This window comes from Galeopterus variegatus, unplaced genomic scaffold (genome assembly GCF_000696425.1).
Source record: "Galeopterus variegatus unplaced genomic scaffold, G_variegatus-3.0.2 Scaffold783, whole genome shotgun sequence".
In the NCBI taxonomy this organism is placed as follows: Eukaryota; Metazoa; Chordata; class Mammalia; order Dermoptera; family Cynocephalidae; genus Galeopterus; species Galeopterus variegatus.
The window spans coordinates 87,860-106,214 of NW_007726894.1; the positions used below are offsets into that span (position 1 = coordinate 87,860).

At 42.9% G+C, this 18,355-nt stretch overlaps 1 protein-coding gene across 3 annotated transcripts in view; it reads left to right on the top strand.

Annotated features, from left to right (window-relative positions):
- ANKS1A (ankyrin repeat and sterile alpha motif domain containing 1A) overlaps positions 1-18,355 on the top strand; it is a 112,719-nt gene that overhangs the window by 30,826 nt on the left and 63,538 nt on the right. For all 3 annotated transcript variants that reach the window (XM_008572415.1, XM_008572416.1, XM_008572417.1), the window contains one exon: positions 10,965-11,554. In XM_008572415.1, the coding sequence (XP_008570637.1) occupies positions 10,965-11,554 (590 nt within the window). The remainder of the gene's footprint in view (positions 1-10,964; positions 11,555-18,355) is intronic.

Sequence of the window (18,355 nt, forward strand, 5' to 3'; positions counted from 1 at the left end):
GAAGGTAGCAGATCCCCATACTGGCCAGGTATTAAAAAAAAAAAAAAAACAGAAAGAAAGAAACTTAACCAAAAGAAGGTAGCAGATCCCCATACTGGCCAGGTACCAAAAAAAAAAAAAAAACAGGAAAGGAACAAAGAAGTAGCAGAGAAGAATTAATAAAGTTAAAAGCAGAAAGTATGCTTCACATACTTTATAGTATGTATGTTATGCTATGGTTTAGGAAAGAAAGAAAGTAAAGCAGAAATAATGAAATAAAGAAACCAAAAAGAAATAGACTTCATTATTAAAATGAAAATTTGTTTGCTTTTTAAAAAAGATCTCTGACAGTTCTGATCAAGGAAAAAAAAAATGGTTAAATGGACTGACATAAAGAATATATAACCACAAATTCAGAGATTTATTTATTTATTTTATTTTATTTTGTTTATCATTATACAATGTAGTTGATTTTCATGGCCCTTTACCAATTCCTCCATTTCTCTCCTCTCTCTCCCTGTTTCCCACCCCCATCAACATCATATGTTTTGTTCTTTAACAAGTTCAAGGAATTATTGTGATTGTTGTATCTTTTTTTCTCTTTATTTGTTTATTTTTATTAGCAAATTCAGAGATTTAAAAGATTAATAATAAGAGGACTTATAGGAATAAATTGTATGTGGTTAGAGTATCTGCCATCCCCCCAGTAGCATTTAGAACTGTCTGGGAGAGTTTTTGGTCCATCACAATGACTGGTTGAGGTGGGCTTGCTACTGGCATTTACTGTCTGGTGACCAGAAATGCTAAACATTCTGCACCATGCAGGACAATCTTTCACACTGAAGAATTTTCCTACCCAGAAATGCCATTTTTGCCTGTAGAAATGACAAAAACTTACAGAAGTAGAAAGCTTTAGTAGATCCACAAAGGAAGCCCATCCCTCAAAAAGGCACTAGGCCTACATGGTTTTATGATAGTTTTATCCAGTTGGGTACTCCTGTTATTAAAGTTGTTTCAAATGTAGAAAAATTCTTCTGAAATCATTATACGGAGCAAGTACAACTGCAAACAGTTTCCAGTTTTGTATGACTTAGTCATTTATTTCTCTTTAGTATTTGACTCTACTCACTGGACATTCTGGACATATTACCACTTAGAGAATCAGTGGATAACTTTCCAGGTTTGATAGCAAATGGATAGCCAAACACTCTAAAAGTCATATTGTTCTCTGTGGTGCTTTTTTGCCACATCCACTCAAAGTGCTTGGGTCCAGGTGAAGAAGTTACTTAGCTTAGGACAATGATGAATGATTATCTGAAGACAGTGATACATGTGGACTCTTTGGTTTGCAACTACACTTCTGAGGTTTTTTAGATATGTAAGTCAGTATTCCTGAGAACTTTACATTTGGGTTTGTGTGCAGTTTGTGCTTGAGTATGAAGACCTTAATCCTTTTAAAAGAGAGGAAACTGTTATTTTAGCTTCTCCCTCTACTCCCCCATCAGAGTACTGCCAATTCCTGAGCTTTTGGGAAATTTTACAGTGTGAATCTTGACTTTTCCCTTTGCCAGTTTAGGACTGTTTTTTTAGGTTTGCTCCCATTTACAGTCTCGCTTTTACTGTTGGTGTAGTGAGATTTCAGGCAGAAGAGAAAGTAGGTAGATGTGTCCAATCTATTATCTTTACCTGGAAGTCCAGGCTAGCTTTTCAAGGTTGATGCCAAGGAGTAAGTTTGGATGCTTTTTCTGAAGGTAAAAAATGTAAATGAGACAGTTTAACAATTAAGCCTTATGTAGTGGTTGAATTATGTCCCCCCCAAATTCCCTGAAACTTAAATTGTGTCCCCCAAGTTTTATGTATTAAAAACTTAGCCCCCACTGTGACTGTTAAGAGGGTGGGAAATCCTATTATGGTAATTGAAAGGTGGAGCCTTGAAGAGGTGATTGGATTATAGGACCATGCAGTAGTAAATGGATTAAAAATGATGGTCAGGGGCGTGGTTCTGAGGGCTTTAAGAGAAGAGGAGAATCTGTCTTTCCCTCTTTCTGCTCTCTTCTGCTTCCACCATCTTGCAATTTGAGACCCCTGGATCACTGTTGCCACCACCAAATGAACTTTGGGCTTCCCAGCCTCAGATACTGGAAGCAATAAATTTCATTTTCTTTATAAATTACCCAGTTCCAAGTATTTCATTATAAGCAACAAAAATGGACTAATATACCTTATCTTCAGCAACTTCCTCTTCTCTCACCTTTTTTTATTGGAGGAGCTCCTGCCAAAAGCCCTGCTGTATAACTGTCTTCTTGTCAATTTATTTTTCTGAATAGGAAGAGTTCATTTTTTTTTTCCCGTTATAGAACAAGTCCAAGCTTCGTGAACTACGCATCTAAATTTTCTTTCACAAGATGTATTGACAGCCTTTCATATACATATGTACACATGGACATATGTGAAATAATTGAAAGAGGGCAGAATATGTTAAATTTGTATAAAAGTAACATTAAAGTAATTTTGGTGTTCAAAAGAGGGATAAATTATGTCAGTGTAAGAGATAAGGAATGGCTTCATGAAGGAAGTAGCATTTGAGCTGAACCCTAAAATAGAGAATTGTACTTGATAGGCAGAAGTAAGGAGGAAGGACAGGTTGTTCCAGGTAGGGGGAGTGGCATAAACAGCAGTAAGATAATGAGAGAAGATAGAGAGCATGTTTAGAGAATGGTAGGTAATCCTGTTTGGCTGGAACAAAGGGAACTTGTCATAGAGTATGGGATCTTGAATGTCAGTCTTTATTCCAGAGATAGTGCAGTGTTATTGAAGCTTTTTGAGTAGGGTGACAGGATAGGCGCCACCCTTTAAGAATGTGTAATTGGGGGCTGGCCAATTAGCTCAGTTGTTTAGAGCATGGTGTTATCACACCAACTTCAAAGGTTTAGATCCCTGTACCAACCAACCAGCCACCAAAAAGAAAACAAAACAAAAAGAATGTATAACTGTGGAGTCTTATATTGCTTAGATTGGGAGAGATTGGACGCAGGGATACCCTAAAGTCAAGAGACTTCAAGGAGTCTCTGGAAGGTAATTAGAGTGCATATTTAGGGGGACAGTGGGAAATGATAGGAAGGGAATGTATGGATGGAAGAGGTACTGAGGAAATAGAAATAACAGGACCATACAACAAAATGTGGAAGAATGAGGGTATTGGGATGATTCTGAGGTTTTGAGCTTGGTTATTTGAGGAAATGTTGTACAAATAGCAATTGTGAATTGAGGGAGGGGCATGTTTGAGGGGAAATGTTATGTTCAATTTTGAGTATGCTAAATTTGAGGTGTTATTTATTTATTTATTTATTTAAAAGTTGACCAGTAAGGGGATCTTAACCCTTGACTCGGTGTTGTCAGCACCACGCTGTCCCAAGTGAACTAACTGGCCATCCCTATATAGGTATCCAAACCTGTGGCCTTGGTGTTATCAGCACCACACTCTCCCAAGTGAGCCACAGGCCAGCCCCTAAATTTTAGGTACCAGGAGAACATCCAGGTAAAGATACTTCATAAACACTTGGACATGTGATATTAAGATTAGAAATACAGATTTGTGAATCATCCAAGTTGAGGTAATGGTTAATATCAAAGAGAAGCAACCAATTGCTGAGAGAAAGACTAAAAGATTGAAGAGATCAAGAATAGGGCTTATATTTAGAGGCACAAGAGGAAAGAAACATAGGAAGATAACTATAAGAATGCAGTATCCTAGAAGACAAGGCTGAATGTGACAGAAAACCCAAAATAACTGCAGTTTAACAACACAGAAGTCCAGGAGTGCAGGACTGGATAGCAGTTTGTGATCATCAAGGACCCAGTCTCCTTCTGCCGTCTCATGGTTCAAGATGGCCAATCAAGGTCAAGCCATCAGGAAGGAAGGGGAGAAAGTCTCTTTAAAGACAGTTCCCCCATGGGCCAGCCCGGTGGCGCACTGCTACAGTGCGCCGCTTGGGAGTGTGGCGGCACTCCCGCCGAGGGTTCGGATCCCACATACAGACCGGTTCCGCTCACTGGCTGAGCGAGGGGCGGGCGCAGCGCCGAGGGTTGCGATCCCGTTGCGGGTCCCGGTCCGGTGTGGGCGCGACACTGAGGGTTGCGGTCCGTTGCCGGACACGAAAAAAGACAAAAAGGAAAAAAAAAAAAAAAGACAGTTCCCCAAAGTTGTACATACCGCTTTCACCTATAACCCATTGACCAGAACTTGATCATATGGTTATACTTAGCTACAAAGGAGGTGGGAAATGTAGTCTGTATTTTAGTTGGCTTTGAACCTATCTAAAAATCCCATAACCAAGGACAGTTCCCCAAAGTTGTACATACCGCTTTCACCTATAACCCATTGACCAGAACTTGATCATGTGGTTATACTTAGCTACAAAGGAGATGGGAAATGTAGTCTGTATTTTAGTTGGCTTTGAACCTATCTAAAAATCCCATAACCAAGGAAGAAGGGGAGAGTGGGTACTGGGGTCAGATGGTAAACAGCATCCAGTGATATAGAAAGAGCTAGAAGGATGAAGACTAGAAAAAGGGTTAGGCAATTAGAAGTCCATTGGTAAATCCTAGATGGGGAGAGAACTTCTCTGAGGTAGGTGGGAAGAGATGAAATTACCTCCAAATGTTGACATATTTTTGAGAATAGTTAAGGATGTTTGCCTGATCTAAGTCTTCTGAGGAAATTGGTGTGATTATCCTCCAAGAGTACAGGTGCTGTGGACAAAGATGATCGTTCGAAAAGAGCAAGAAGAGATGGAGAATTGATCTATGGTGGTATAGTTTGCAAGAGATGAATAAAGGGATGAGTGGGCCTGGTAATCAGGAATGTTTTGAATTCTTGCTCTACCAGTTATTGGTTGGCGACCTTGAGGGAGTCATTTAACCTCCTTAAGTTGCAGTTTCTATACATAAAGTAGGGATACTAATTCTTACCTCATGGTTATTGTGAATTTTTTTTTTTTTTTGGCACTGACTGGTACAAGGATCCGAACACTTAGACCTAGGTGTTATAAATACCACGCTCTAACCAACTAAGCTAACCAGCCAGCCTTGTTGTGAATACTAAAGAGAAAATGCTTAGCATAGTGCATGGCACAAAATGCCTAGTACTTAATAAAGGGTAGCTGTTGAAAGCCAGCTGAGTTAGGTGAATTTGTATAGGACTCAGTCAGTTGTTTCTTGAGTATTTAAAAGGGCTCAATGTTCCAGCAACTGGAGAAGAGGAAGCAAATGGCTTTGAATACCCAGTACAGGAACTGGCAGAAGATCAAGGGAAACAAAGACAGCAAATGTGCTGTTAAATTAGTCATGTTAGATATCATGGCTGGTTGGAAACTGATCCAGGCAAAGCTGGTATATTGAAAAATAGGGAATTTTGGAGAGCCAGAAGTCCAATGGTAGGCAGTGAATAGACTCTTCAGGAGGAGTTTAAGGAAATGGGGGAGACGTAAGGTAACAAGGTAATCAGGACCAAGTCAACATAACAGTCTGAAATCCCAAAGCTGGGCTGTACCTATGCACGCCAAGATAAGTACCAATAGGTCCTAGTCTGAAGACTCTCTACCATGCCGTTACATGTTGCCCTGAACCAAACCTCCAAGCCTACTGACCTCCCCTGGCATTTGAGTTTAGCCTGCCTGGTTTACAGGGCCTCTCAGAAAAAGTCTTCTTGGAGGAGTCTGGAGAAAGGAAACCAACCTCTGCGTGCAGCATTAGCATGATGAGCTAAGAGTTCAGAAATGGTTGTAAATGAAAAATGATGATAATGATAGTAGCTACTGTTTACCAAATGTTTTCTACGGGCCAGCCACCATTGCTGAGTTCATTTACACTGATTATGTCCTTATGTATCTCAAGATATATCTTCAGGGTAGCAGCTATTTTTGTTCCTGTTTAATAGATGAGGAAGAAGAGGATAGGTGTTAGAGCTGGGACTTAAGCCCTGGACTCGCTAAATCTAAAGCTCATGCTTTTAACCATGAGGCTAAAACCATTTTGTCAGAAGCATGCTGTTATTCATGTTATTAACACCATAGAACTGGAAGGAACCTTAGAGAGGTCATCAAGTCACAGATTCAGACTATATTAAATCTCAAAGCCCTAGAGAATACATCCCAGCTATTCATTTTATAAAGAGACCCAGGGAGGAAAAGCTACAGGACTGGGACTACAACTTGGGCCTCTTGAATCCCACTCCAGCTCTTGTCCTGTTTCTCAGGTTGTTATGAACTAGAATGGATTGTTAATCTATTTGTCTTAACAGATCACAATCTTCAGCAAATGTATGCATATCCTAGTCAGGACCTTCCTTCTGGGGGAAAGCATGGTGACCCTCTAACAACAGCCATGTACTTAGGAGTTCTCCCCAGGACATACATGGTTTCTGATGCTCGCCATAGTGACTTGGCAATTGAAAGAGTCCGGTTCTGATGGAACAAAGACAGCAGAACAATCTGGGAAACTGGGCTTTCCAGCCTTCTCCTCTGGGTCTGAGGATTGATTTGTTAGCAACTCCTCACATGAGCTGCATTTTTCAGCCCTAATTTAAATGGGCAGAGGTGACTGAAAATGTGTAAATGTTAAAAAGTTATTATTCAAAAGCCCTAGAGATTCCTATGGATCATCATAGTAATTAAAATGCTGCACAGAAGACCCCTTGCTTCAGCAGCTCACAGGGTAAAAGGAAAATGAACACCCAGAATGAATAAAGATCGGAAGTTGATGGGATTGGGAATTAGCACGCTGGTGTGCCCTATTCAGTAGAGCAGCTGGCCTTGATGTGTGGGGAGAGTAAGAACAGCCCTCCCTCCCTGTGTGCTGTTGCCTCCTTCTTTCTCTCCTAGAAGGGCAGACTGTGAGGAGGGCTGAGAGTGGTGTGAGGGGACTCTTGGAAGCAGTGTAGGTCCATGGTGGGGAGCACAGTGACTTCCATCAGAAGGAAGGCCTCCGGCCTGAGGGTTCTCTTCTGTGACTCCACTAGTCCCTAGGCATGAGGTTTGTGTGTCTGCCTTTTCTAATGTATTTCTACTTCCCTTTAAGCCTCCCAAGGCCTTCCTTTTCCTTCAAGGCCCAGCTCAAAGCTGCCTCTTCTGAGAAGCTTCCTGGTTCAGATTAATCACTTTTCTTTCTGCTCTCCATGCATATGGTTTATGCCTTTTTTAAAGCATCTATATATTTTTGCCTTCTAATTACTTCTGATATGCCAGTCTCTTCCAACAGCTGGTTGAGGCAGATTTGGTGTCTTCATCTTTGTATCACCTGGCTGCTCCCTGAAGGCAGATGCTTTGTCCATGCTTATTGGTGGACTGAGTGGTTACAGTGACAGTTCTGGGGCCTGTCTCAGAGTTTCTCACTTCAGCCCTCTCACCATATTACCTTCTGTCCCTTCCTTCTGCTGTTAAGAGTTGTAAGGATGATGAAGGTAATGGCTGCTTATAAAGGACTTTATGTCTTACAAAGCACTTTTATGTACATTGATGATCCTTGTGGTAGACCTGTGAGGAACAGAGAAGTAGTTGGTTTCATCTGCAAGTAAAATATGATATAATGGATCCCGCATGGAGGATAATAACAATTATTAACTATTGAGAGCTTGTCATGTGCCAGCCATGGTTCTAAATGCCTTACATGTATAATTTAATTCTCACAACAGTCCTATGAAATAAATGCTATTAAGATTCCCAAATTACATATGAGAATAGTAAGGCACAAAGAAATTAAGTAATTTGCTCATGATCTGTCTTTTAATCAGTATATTATATTGTTAACACCTTCTCCCTAAGAGACCGTACATTGTTCCTGACTTTGCAGAAGGAAGAAACCATTGAGTAGTTCCTTTCCTACCCATTGATTTGCCAAGAAATCAAGCTTAGCCTTGGATATCATTTTTTATGGGAAAGACAATACCAGCTTATTAAGATCCTGAGCTTCTTAGCTCTTGACAAGCTTTTCAGATACCGAGGTGTCTTTACTAGGAATTGCCTGGGTACATCATGTAAATTGTAAGAATTCCTTTCCATGATTTCTTATGCTCCACAAAATATTGGTGGATTGTGGTTTCTGTAAGGGGATTGTGACCCTCAGAGATTCTTCCTCTCTGCATATTTCCTTCCTCCATAAGTTTCCATTTCTTCTTTCTGCCCACTTCCTTCCCTCTGGCATCTGTCTAGTATTGAGCTCTTGGCATCTGTCTCTCTTTCTTCATTGATGGCTAGCATGAATGGGTGGCTGCTTGACAGGGCCTTCATTGTCAGGTCCCACAGCAGCAGTCAGAACATTCTCTGTGGCCTGGGTTCTGAGGTCCACCCAGGCAGTATGAGCCAGGCTGGCTCCCAATTCTGGACTGTGGTGTTTTTCTTTTGTTGTTGGTTCCCCCACACCGCTGCCCAAATTGTTAAATAAAAAGCTGGAAGCTGATGGCAAAAAGTAGAAGTCTGTGCTCCTGTTACCAGAATCCTCTTGTGTTCAAATGTGGTCAGAGGGACATTGCACCTTGGGCCAGGATCTGTAGGAAGCTGGCCATTAGAATATAGTCCCAGAGGTTTCTGGCAAATTTTGCAGCCTGGTTGGCTGTCCCATCAGCCTCTTCTAGGAAGTACTGTTGGCCTGAACCACCATTAGATGGTCATGTATCATCTACTCTACGGTCCCCCGATGCAACACCACTGGGCAGCTTTGTTCCAGCTGCCGATTGTTATATGTGATATTCATAGCTGCAAAGTCAAGGCCTTCTGGGGTCTCAGTTAAGCCGTATGGAACTCTTATGTAGTAAGCATTTCTTCTTCCCTAGAGAAATGGGCCAAGTTGTTCAGTGCTTTTTCATTGCTCAGGACCTGACCTCTGGCATGTAGGGTTTATGAGCTGAGGGTGTGAAAGTCCCATAGCGGTCAAGTATAGAGGAGGAAGATGCCAAAGTTCATACTTCTGGGCTCCTGTGGATAAGTAATCAGAGCCATGAAGTAGAGCTAATTGGCTGGCCCCTCTGCAGCCTCTGCAGACTTGCCAAAAGCTGAACAGACTGTGGAGACTAAACTACTTTTCTGGAGAGGGTGGCTGGATGAAACCATGTGCCTGCTCGGACCGCAGGGAAACAGGCTGATTGTGTGAGCTGGTTGTTGGGATCCTTCCTTAAAGGCTGTCTTAGAACCATTGTTGGAGGACACTAGCATTGTGCATGGGCAATGAAGACTGTATTTAGTACCTCATATTTATAAAATGTGGCTCATTTTTCACCTCTAGTCATCTGGCTACCCTTTCAGTTGTGGAACTTAGCTTACAGAGGGGACTTGGGGCTTCAGGCGTACTGGTGAGGGATAGTGGGTGCTGTGCAGGCAGCAATGGGAGAGGTACCCAGGCAGGGCTCCATAGTATCCCCAAGGGAGAGAAGTTTGCCATCATGGCATGGGAGAGACCTGGATTTCTCGTCCCTGTCATAACAGTAAAGGAATTTCTGAGGATCATGTGGTCCACTCCACTTATTCTAGACACTGAGGCCCAGCAAGATGAAATCACTGCCAAGGCCACACAGCTAGAGAGCAGCACAGCCAGGACCTGATTTACAGACTCCCAGGTTAAAATCTTCTCCCTCCCACCCTCCGCCCTGCCTTGAACAAACCACTACAGGCCTGTGGGCCTTAGATTCTTCATCTGTAAAAATAGTTGAACTCGACCCTTCTTGTTCTAAGAGTCTCTGATCTCATGAATAGTTCTTAGGAGCTTTGGGCATATGAGGGAATTGCTTGGTGTATGTACCATAGATCCCACTTATAGAGAAAGTAAAGTTGAATACTAGTTTTGAAATGTGAGCTAGTACTGGACAGAGTGTTGTTATTTACCCTGATGATGTGAGTTAAAATCTTAATGGGACTAAGTGTGTGCAGGGAAAGTCCCAGTGTGGTGCTGATGTTAGATTCTTATTTGCTCAATTATTTATGCTACTTTAGGGCAGGAGTATTTGAATGTACAGTAGTAGTTGGCCTCATGAGCTAGTAGTGTCAGATTTCTACGATGTTAGGGAGGTCTCAAGAGAACTGCAAATGTCTCCTGGCGTTAACGAATTAGACCATTTTGTTTTTAGTGGTCAACTAAGGTTAAACTTAAACAAATATGAGCAGTTGGGAGGCTTTGGAAGGAGTGAGATGCACACATTCTCAAAAAGAAAAAAAGTCTGTGCTCCCTGAGGAAGGAAGGATGAGGGTGGAACTCTGAATGGCCCCCTCTGAGGAAGGAAGCAGAGATTTCTCTGCTATTTTGTTTTGCACTTTCAGTTAAGGAATTCCAGAAGTTGCAGGTTGTGATCATGACCTCTGTTTTTTTCTCTGTTGCTGCTTGCCAGAGGAAGGGAGGGCGGGTGGCTCTAAATAACACTTTGGCCTTTCTGGAAATGTATCAGATGTTCCAGGAGCGAGTCTTGCTTGCTCGTGCTTGCTCACTGGCGCTCTCTTTCTTTCTCTCTCTTTTACTCCGTGTTCACTCACTCTGTCCTCACTTGTGTCCTTTCTGTAGGATATAGTTAGCACTTCTCGCCTTATATAGCAAGATCTAGTCATTAACGTTAACAGAAATCTAACAACAAGGAAGGCTGCCAGATAGCATTAATCAGACCAGTGTTTGGAATTTCATAAATGCTCTGACTTTGGGTACAAATTGAACATTAGGAACAATACGAAACTGTTTTTTTTCCTTCTCTCTTTTTCTCTCCCTCTCCCCAGCCTATCCAGCTTCTCTCTCTCTCTCTCTCTGTTTTTGAATTCCTCTGCTCTGCTGTACACTAGCTGCATTGGAACTCCTTCTCTCTTTTTCTCTCCCTCTCCCCAGCCTATCCAGCTTCTCTCTCTCTCTCTCTGTTTTTGAATTCCTCTGCTCTGCTGTACACTAGCTGCATTGGAACTTTGTTGATTTTTGCCACATTTAATTTTTTATTTCTCTGTCTCTCTGTCCACTCCAAGACCACAGGCAAAGCAGCAGCAGCTGGAGCCAGGACTCTGCAGAGGGGCAGGACGGGCAGGTCCCAGAGCAGTTCTCAGGTCTCCTTCACGGCTCATCCCCAGTGTGTGAGGTGGGGCAGGACCCTTTCCAGCTGCTCTCTGCCACTAGCCGGAGCCATCCAGACGGGTCTCCCCTGCAGAGCACCTGCCACAAGGTCAGCATGCAGCTGGAGGAGAGGGGCGTGCATACTCCTGGAGCTCCCCAGCCCAGTGTCCTGGACCAGAGCAAGAGAGTGGGCTACACAGCAGGACTGCCCACCACCAACAGCCGGTCGCACCCTGAAACTTTGACTCTCACATCATCTCCACACCCTGGTGGTGCTGAGGAAGAAGGAGACCGGAGTGGGGCCAGGAGCCGAGCCCCTCCCACCAGCAAACCCAAAGCTGAACTTAAACTCAGCCGCAGCTTGTCCAAGTCTGACTCTGATCTCCTGACCTGTTCACCCACAGAGGACGCTACAATGGGGAGCCGGAGCGAGTCCTTGTCCAACTGTAGCATTGGGAAGAAGAGGCTGGAGAAGTCACCTTCCTTTGCTTCAGAGTGGGATGAGGTAAGGCTGACGTGATGTCATAGACAGCTAGGCTGACTGCAGCCCACCACAGCTCCCCTGTGTGCCAACTCCTGGGACCAGGATCCAGGCCAAGGTTGCCCTAGTTCCTTCACACTGTGACCAGTGTGGTTCTGGCAAGCATGAGGCAGGCAAGCCTCAGGGAGCCTGGGTCAGAGAGGACAGGTTCATTAATGGTTAAACGTGAGGGTGGAGGCCCCAGCAGAACAGGGCTGAGGGAGGGGCAGTTCCTAGAAATGACATGCTGTTTGGAAATATGTGGATCCCATCAGCCCTGTTGAGGGAATCCTGCTCACCCTGAAGATGCTTGAGAAGAGCTAGATTACTTCCTATGAGTCCTTTGGGAGAAAGAGGGAAGATCCAGAGTTAGCTGTAGGGGGTTGGAGGGGGACAGAAAGGGAGGGGTAGGGCTTGGGGAGAAGCTGCTGAAAGGCGATCAGAAGGTGGCTCTTCTGTTCCCCACTCCTCCATGATTATTCCTGCTGTGTTCTCCTGGAAGACCAAATGCCTCTCCCAGCAGAAGTGTCCTGCCCATCCCACATTCCGGGGTTAGTGAGGCAGAGGGCTAGGCAGATCTGGAAACAAAGATTAGTGAGGAAAAAACATTTGGAGTCAGAGGCCCAGGTTCCTTTCATAACCATTGTTACGGAATAGTTGGAAATATGTACCCAAATATTTTTCAGTGAACTATGGCGTGTCTTACTGGGCAGAAGAATGTGTTTCTCGAAGATTAGTAAACACACTGGGAATGTTAAAGTGCCACCCTTGCAAGCTTCTTGCTGGAAGGAAGCTGCTTTTGAAGTGAACTGGGTCTGTCTCCCAGGAACGATGTGAAGAGATACATTTAGCTCTCCAAGAGAAGGGGAACAGTGCAGCTGACATGTCCATTTGAACAATCTGTAGACTTAATGCCCTACCCAAGTGTATTTGGGTTGCAGCTGCAAAGTTATGTAAACCAAAGCCAGTTCCATTCCCAGTGTGGGAACAGGGTGGGGGCAATTCCTCCAGCACTGTTATCTCTAGATATGAGGCTTAGGACTCTGGTCAGAGTTAGAGGAATCCTGTGCAAAAGAAGATTTTTATTGCTTAGTAAACAAAGATTTGGTGTACTTGTACTAGATGCAGGCCACTAATGGAAAAGCACTATGAGTGAGTTGGCTCTGGGGGGCCCTAGAGTATGTGTTTGTGGGAAGGTGCGCTCTATCTTTGTTTTTCAAAACAGAGTTTTGCTAATTTACAGTCAACTATAGGATAAAGCAGTTTGAGAGTAGGGTGAGGATGAGTGCAACATGCTCTGAAATGGCAGGAGAGGTCAAGACAGAAAAACATCAGTGGGTGATGGGGAGTGGAGACAGGAGGTGTGAGGGGGGCGTGAAGGGGTTTCAGGGGAGATCACAGAGAAGTGGAACTTGACATGGAATTAAAGAACCAAGTGTGGTGGTTAAAACCAGATTGAAGCTAGTGGGATGAAGAAAGGGCATGGTGGGCAGAGAGAAAGTGGGATCAGGAGCAAAGCCTTGGAGCTGGGAAAGCTCAGGTTATTTGGTTTCCATAGAGTTGGGTATGTATAGGGAAGGATAAGAAATAAGGGTAGAAAGTGAGATTTGGACCAGACGGTGAGGGCCTTGAACATGAGAACTTGATTTGATACCAAGGCAGTATCTCAGAATCCTTCAAATGGGCTGGAAGACAGCTTTACCAATCTAATGAATTACCTTTTCTTTATGGCTCCTTCTCCTGCGCATATCCCACCCTGAGAGGTCAGGAGTGCTGGGTGATTCTTCATAGGATATTCATGACCTGTTAACATGTAACATTGCCAGGCAGTCCTTTGGGCTCCACCATTTCTTTCTGGAGAACAAACATGAGATAATCAAGGCAAAGCTCAGCTTAATTGAAGTTGGCTGTTTAGGCTAATGAGCCAGTTTCTCTTTGCATCTTAATGAAAGGAGGTTCATGTACTGATATTACCTTTGCAGGTGGGTACAGTGAACCCAGTAACTGTTTGAGGTCTAGGTGTCTGTGGGCCACCTCTGTAGTGTGGCTGAAGTACTGGTACATTGTAAATTTGAAAAAACTTAAAGGCAATTAAGGTTTTATTGGAAGGATTCAGAAGATTGAGTTTTGCTTGCATAGTAAACATTAACAGGGCTCTTTATTTGTAACTCTTTGACATTGTTTTTGAATCATACTATACTTGCTTTTTGTGGACATCTCTATCTAAAGAGAAACTTCAAAAGTGTTTCCCCAGCAATTGGCCCTAAACCCAGGGCTTCATAAGGCTTTCTTAGAATAGTTCATTAGTTAATGGCTGCTCCCCACCCTACCCCTGACTAGTGCCTCAGGGCTGCTTTGCATATCCTGTGCTTGTTGATTTTTTTTTGTCATCACTAGATCCCCAGGAGGTGAGGAAAGCTGCTCTCAAAGAGCTTGGGCCCAGCTCAGCTCCTCACAGTGAGGCCTGGGGAACTCGAAAGGCTCTGGGGTCCTGGGCAGCTGTGATCCAACACAGGTGGAGTTGTGCGTGAGTCTGCCAGGCCACTCCTAGAAGGTAATGCAGGTCGTAGACAGGCTCAGGCTTAGGAGTCGGCAGATGCGGCCTTGCACCCCAGCTCCACCATCTACTTCACTTTGGTGCGCAGATGGCCTCACTGAGTCTCCGTGATAATGTCTTTATTTATGAAATAGAGGCAGTCAGATCTGTGTTTCAGAGTGTTTTACCAGTTAGGGATGTGTTTAAGTGCCTAGCACAGTTCCTGACGTGTTGACTAAATGGTAGATATTAATGTTATTATTGTGCCTGGAGCTTTGGAGAATGGAAACTGAGACCTAGATTGTCGGCAGACCTTAAGAAAGGTGGAGCTTTTTGCAAGTGGCCCTTTGGTGTTTGGTGGTGGCAGAATGACTGGGAAGCAGTGGAGTTCAAGCCCTTCAACTGGTGATCCTCCTGCACAGCTCTGCCCCACCCCAGAGATGGAAGAGCCCAGCCAGCCTGGGAATGTCTGGCAGGTGCCCCCATTATTCTTCTTTGAGAAATTTATGAGCCTTCCTCCCTAACTCTCTTGACAGGAGAAGAGCACTTAAAGAGATATCTGCAGCCCTCTCCACTATTTTTCAAATGTATTCTTCTGCATAGTGGCCAGCAGTGGCTATTTGATTGGGTGGTTGTTTGGGATGTTCTTTAGTTGGGGAATATGCATACCTAATGGATTTAGGAGTCATTGTCTCCAAATACAGACTGCTCCTTACATTTGGTTAATGCAGTCCTTGTTGAATTACCCTGGACAAGAGGACTTCTTAAAGTTGGCCTGGTTAAGGTAAACCTCTGAGATAGTATCCGTTAGTGACACTAGCATTCTCCTTATTTTCTATTGTATTTTTGGTAACAAAGAAGTAATAGAGTTTTTCTTTAAAAGTGCTCAGCCTAAGAGGAGATCTGAGTCTAAGCTTCAGTAGATATTTTCTGTGTTCTCCAGTCAAGTCAAAGCGTTCTTTGTTGTCTTAATGATCCCTCAGGCATAATAGGAATTAAACTGAGAAGATGTACATAAATAAAATTTTTTAAATATATAGATGAGGAGTAGGAAAATCGTCTGCATCCCTTTCCACATAGTCAACCTCTGTTAATACTTGATATATATCCAAATTTGGGGTCTCAGTATATTTACTGATTTATATAATTTGCTCTTCCTACTTAGTTACTGCATGTTATGGATATCTTACCATGGCAATGTCAGTAAAATCTGGATTCAGATCATCATTCTAAAAGGTTTTGTATTCTCCCCTTACCGGCCACTGCAAGTAAAGAAATCAAAAATAAAAGGCTTAGTATTCTGTTGTATGGCTATATCATAAGGTTGGTTGGTTTTGTTGTTTAAACTCTTTTCCAACTGTTAGATACTGTGCAGGGCATTTGCCACCTGCCCTTCAGGTTCATTCCCTACCCTTCTTTATCTGCCTATGTGTCCTGCATTACTTGGCCAAGGAAATGTTGGATTGGCTGTGTCCCTTTACCGAAGCTCACCACTCCTGTTAGGGACTTTCTCCCAGTAGCTGTTCTCTCTGGGTTCAAGTAAACTTTAGTCCCTCACAGTGACCCTTCCACCCTGGGGCTCCTACTCTGACTAGCTCCCCTCCCTTGTTTCTCTCCCTGCACCTTACCCAAAGCTGTATAAATAGTCCCATTACTAAGTTCCTTCAGGTGTCCAGTTTGAATATGCCATCTTTTTCCTGCAGGGACCCTGAGTGATGTAAACTTTAGTCCCTCACAGTGACCCTTCCACCCTGGGGCTCCTACTGTGACTAGCTCCCCTCCCTTGTTTCTCTCCCTGCACCTTACCCAAAGCTGTATAAATAGTCCCATTATTAAGTTCCTTCAGGTGTCCAGTTTGAATATGCCATCTTTTTCCTGCAGGGACCCTGAGTGATACAGACATTTTTAGCACTGTTTCTATCAGCTTTCAGCAAGCATAGATGGCTGTGTACTGGAGCAGTAAACATGGCTCTAGCATGTAAATTGTAAATTAATCTTCATTAGCAAATGAACCAGAAGGCTTGGATATCCAGGGTGCTGGGAAGCAAGAGAAATTCATCATTTAACTTGAAGCCTTTCCCACTTCCAACTATAAGAAACCTGTTCTTCATTCTACCAAGTTGGCAGCTTCTGTATCAGAATCTCCTTAAATGTACTTTCCTCCTGTGTCTCCTGCATAATATGATGCACCCTGGGTTACACAAACACACACAGCAGCAATTAACATCTGAAATAAATACCTTGTAAGAAGAACAAAAATAACTTTCTGGTCAGATTATGGTTTGAATGTATAAAAACTCTGTGGGGTCAGATCGGTCTCTCACATACCTGCCTTTGAATGGGATTGAAGTTTATGAAAGAGGAAACCACAGAAGGCTGCTTGTCTACTTAGCATAAACATTTGAGTCACTTAAAACTTGGCTAAACGCTTAAGTGATAAATCTGTTTTGTAATCAGCTCCCATAAATATTAAACAAGTGGGAAATGGCTGAAGAGCTGGGACATGCTTTGTATGCATTTTGTGTAAACTGAGAATAATTTCTCAAATCCCAATTTTGTCTGGAATGGTAGGTGAGGAGACCCTTGGCTCTTGAATCCCTTCTTGAGAAGTGAAGTGGCAGCAACCAGGAGGGCACCCTTCTAAGCCAAGTCCCAGATACCTCACCCTTTCCAGCACTGTCCCATTAGAGGCATGATGTCATCAAGGGAAAAGCTGATTGGTCCAACTCCACAGAGGCTTTGGCAGCTTTTAACCCTTGAAAGTTGAATGTGCAAGATGAAGAGTGACATAGATGTAAAAGAAAGAGATTTCAGTTTCCACTGATAATCTAAACTTCCTACGCCATATTCTGCAGTATGTATTGTTCTTTATTATGTAAATAAGCATGCTGTGTAGTCCTTTTTGCTGAGCAAAGCCCTCCTACTCTAAACAAGAATGTGACACTCCTACCTCTGGGGACAGATTGGAGCCTCAGTGTCTATTTAAGTTGCTCTGGGTATACACAGGAGTCACAACTTTCATCCTGATGAAACACTCTCTAAATTTCCATTGGTTTTAGGTGGCCTGGTAAGATTGAGGTATTTTCTTCATATTTTAAAAATAATCTCACTTATTTGATAGGCAGTCCTAAATAAACAATTTTGGCCCTTCTATCGGATAAAATGATTTTTGTTAGCCTAGATTAGTACATACATATATATGCATTTCCATGGCTTAGGTGCTAATAGAAGAAACAGCACAGTGTTGTGAATGAGCTGGGGTCAGTCCTGGCTCTGCAGTTAGTTCCTGATGAGAAGACTGATGTGCTCATCCCAGCCCGTAGCTCTCTCCATGGTCTCCAGATGACAGCATGCCTCTAACTGAACAGTGTGCCAGAAATCTCAGGGTGGCTGGGCCTGGCCGGAAGGTCCCTCCCTGCTGCTGCCACCACCCTTCTCACGAAGAGACCTGGGAGCCTAACTCTTACCTTTTCTTTCCTAATTTTCATGCTTTTTCTCTGTTTCTCCTGATTTCCTCTTTGTTGCTGTTCCCTTCTTTTAACTCATCCTTCTTCTTTTTTACTTTCTTCCTCCTTACTTTTATCATTTTGACTGGTGGCAAGTATAGGCTTTTTTATAGTCTTTCCTTCTCAGTCCTCTCCACCAGAGGGATTTTTCTTTCATTTTCTCTTTTTAACATTTTTGCCGTGTTTGCCCATGTTTATATTCTGCACGGGCATTCTTACCACTTGTGCTGTTAGCAGCTACCCCCCACATGGCCTGCCCCAAGTCTTTCATAAACGATCTGGTCCCACATAGGGCATTTTGTGGCATTTGTGAAATGGCTAGCAAAATGTGAATTTCCCTTTTCTCCTCTTTTTTGTTATGTTATATTTTGTTTTTTTAACACCAGGCCAAAAGCTTGGGTGACAGTGAAAGTAGGTAAATGGATGAGAAGAATTTGGTCTTTATTCCAGAGTATACCAAACCTGAGAATCATAGAAAGAATCATTTTCTGGGATATTCTTTATATTCTTTGGTTCTGATTTTGTATCTTTTCCTTCTGTTTTTCTAGTAATAGCATCAGTAGGAAACAGACTAATTTTATGTAATTTAGGGAATAATAGTTTATCTTATTTTAAGCAATTGTGTCTAGAAACAAGTAGAGGTATTTTTTATATAATCAGTAATAATATAAAGTTGATGTATACTTTTATTACAATTATTCATTCATTTAGCTAATTTGTTGAGTACCTGCTGTGTTCCTAGCA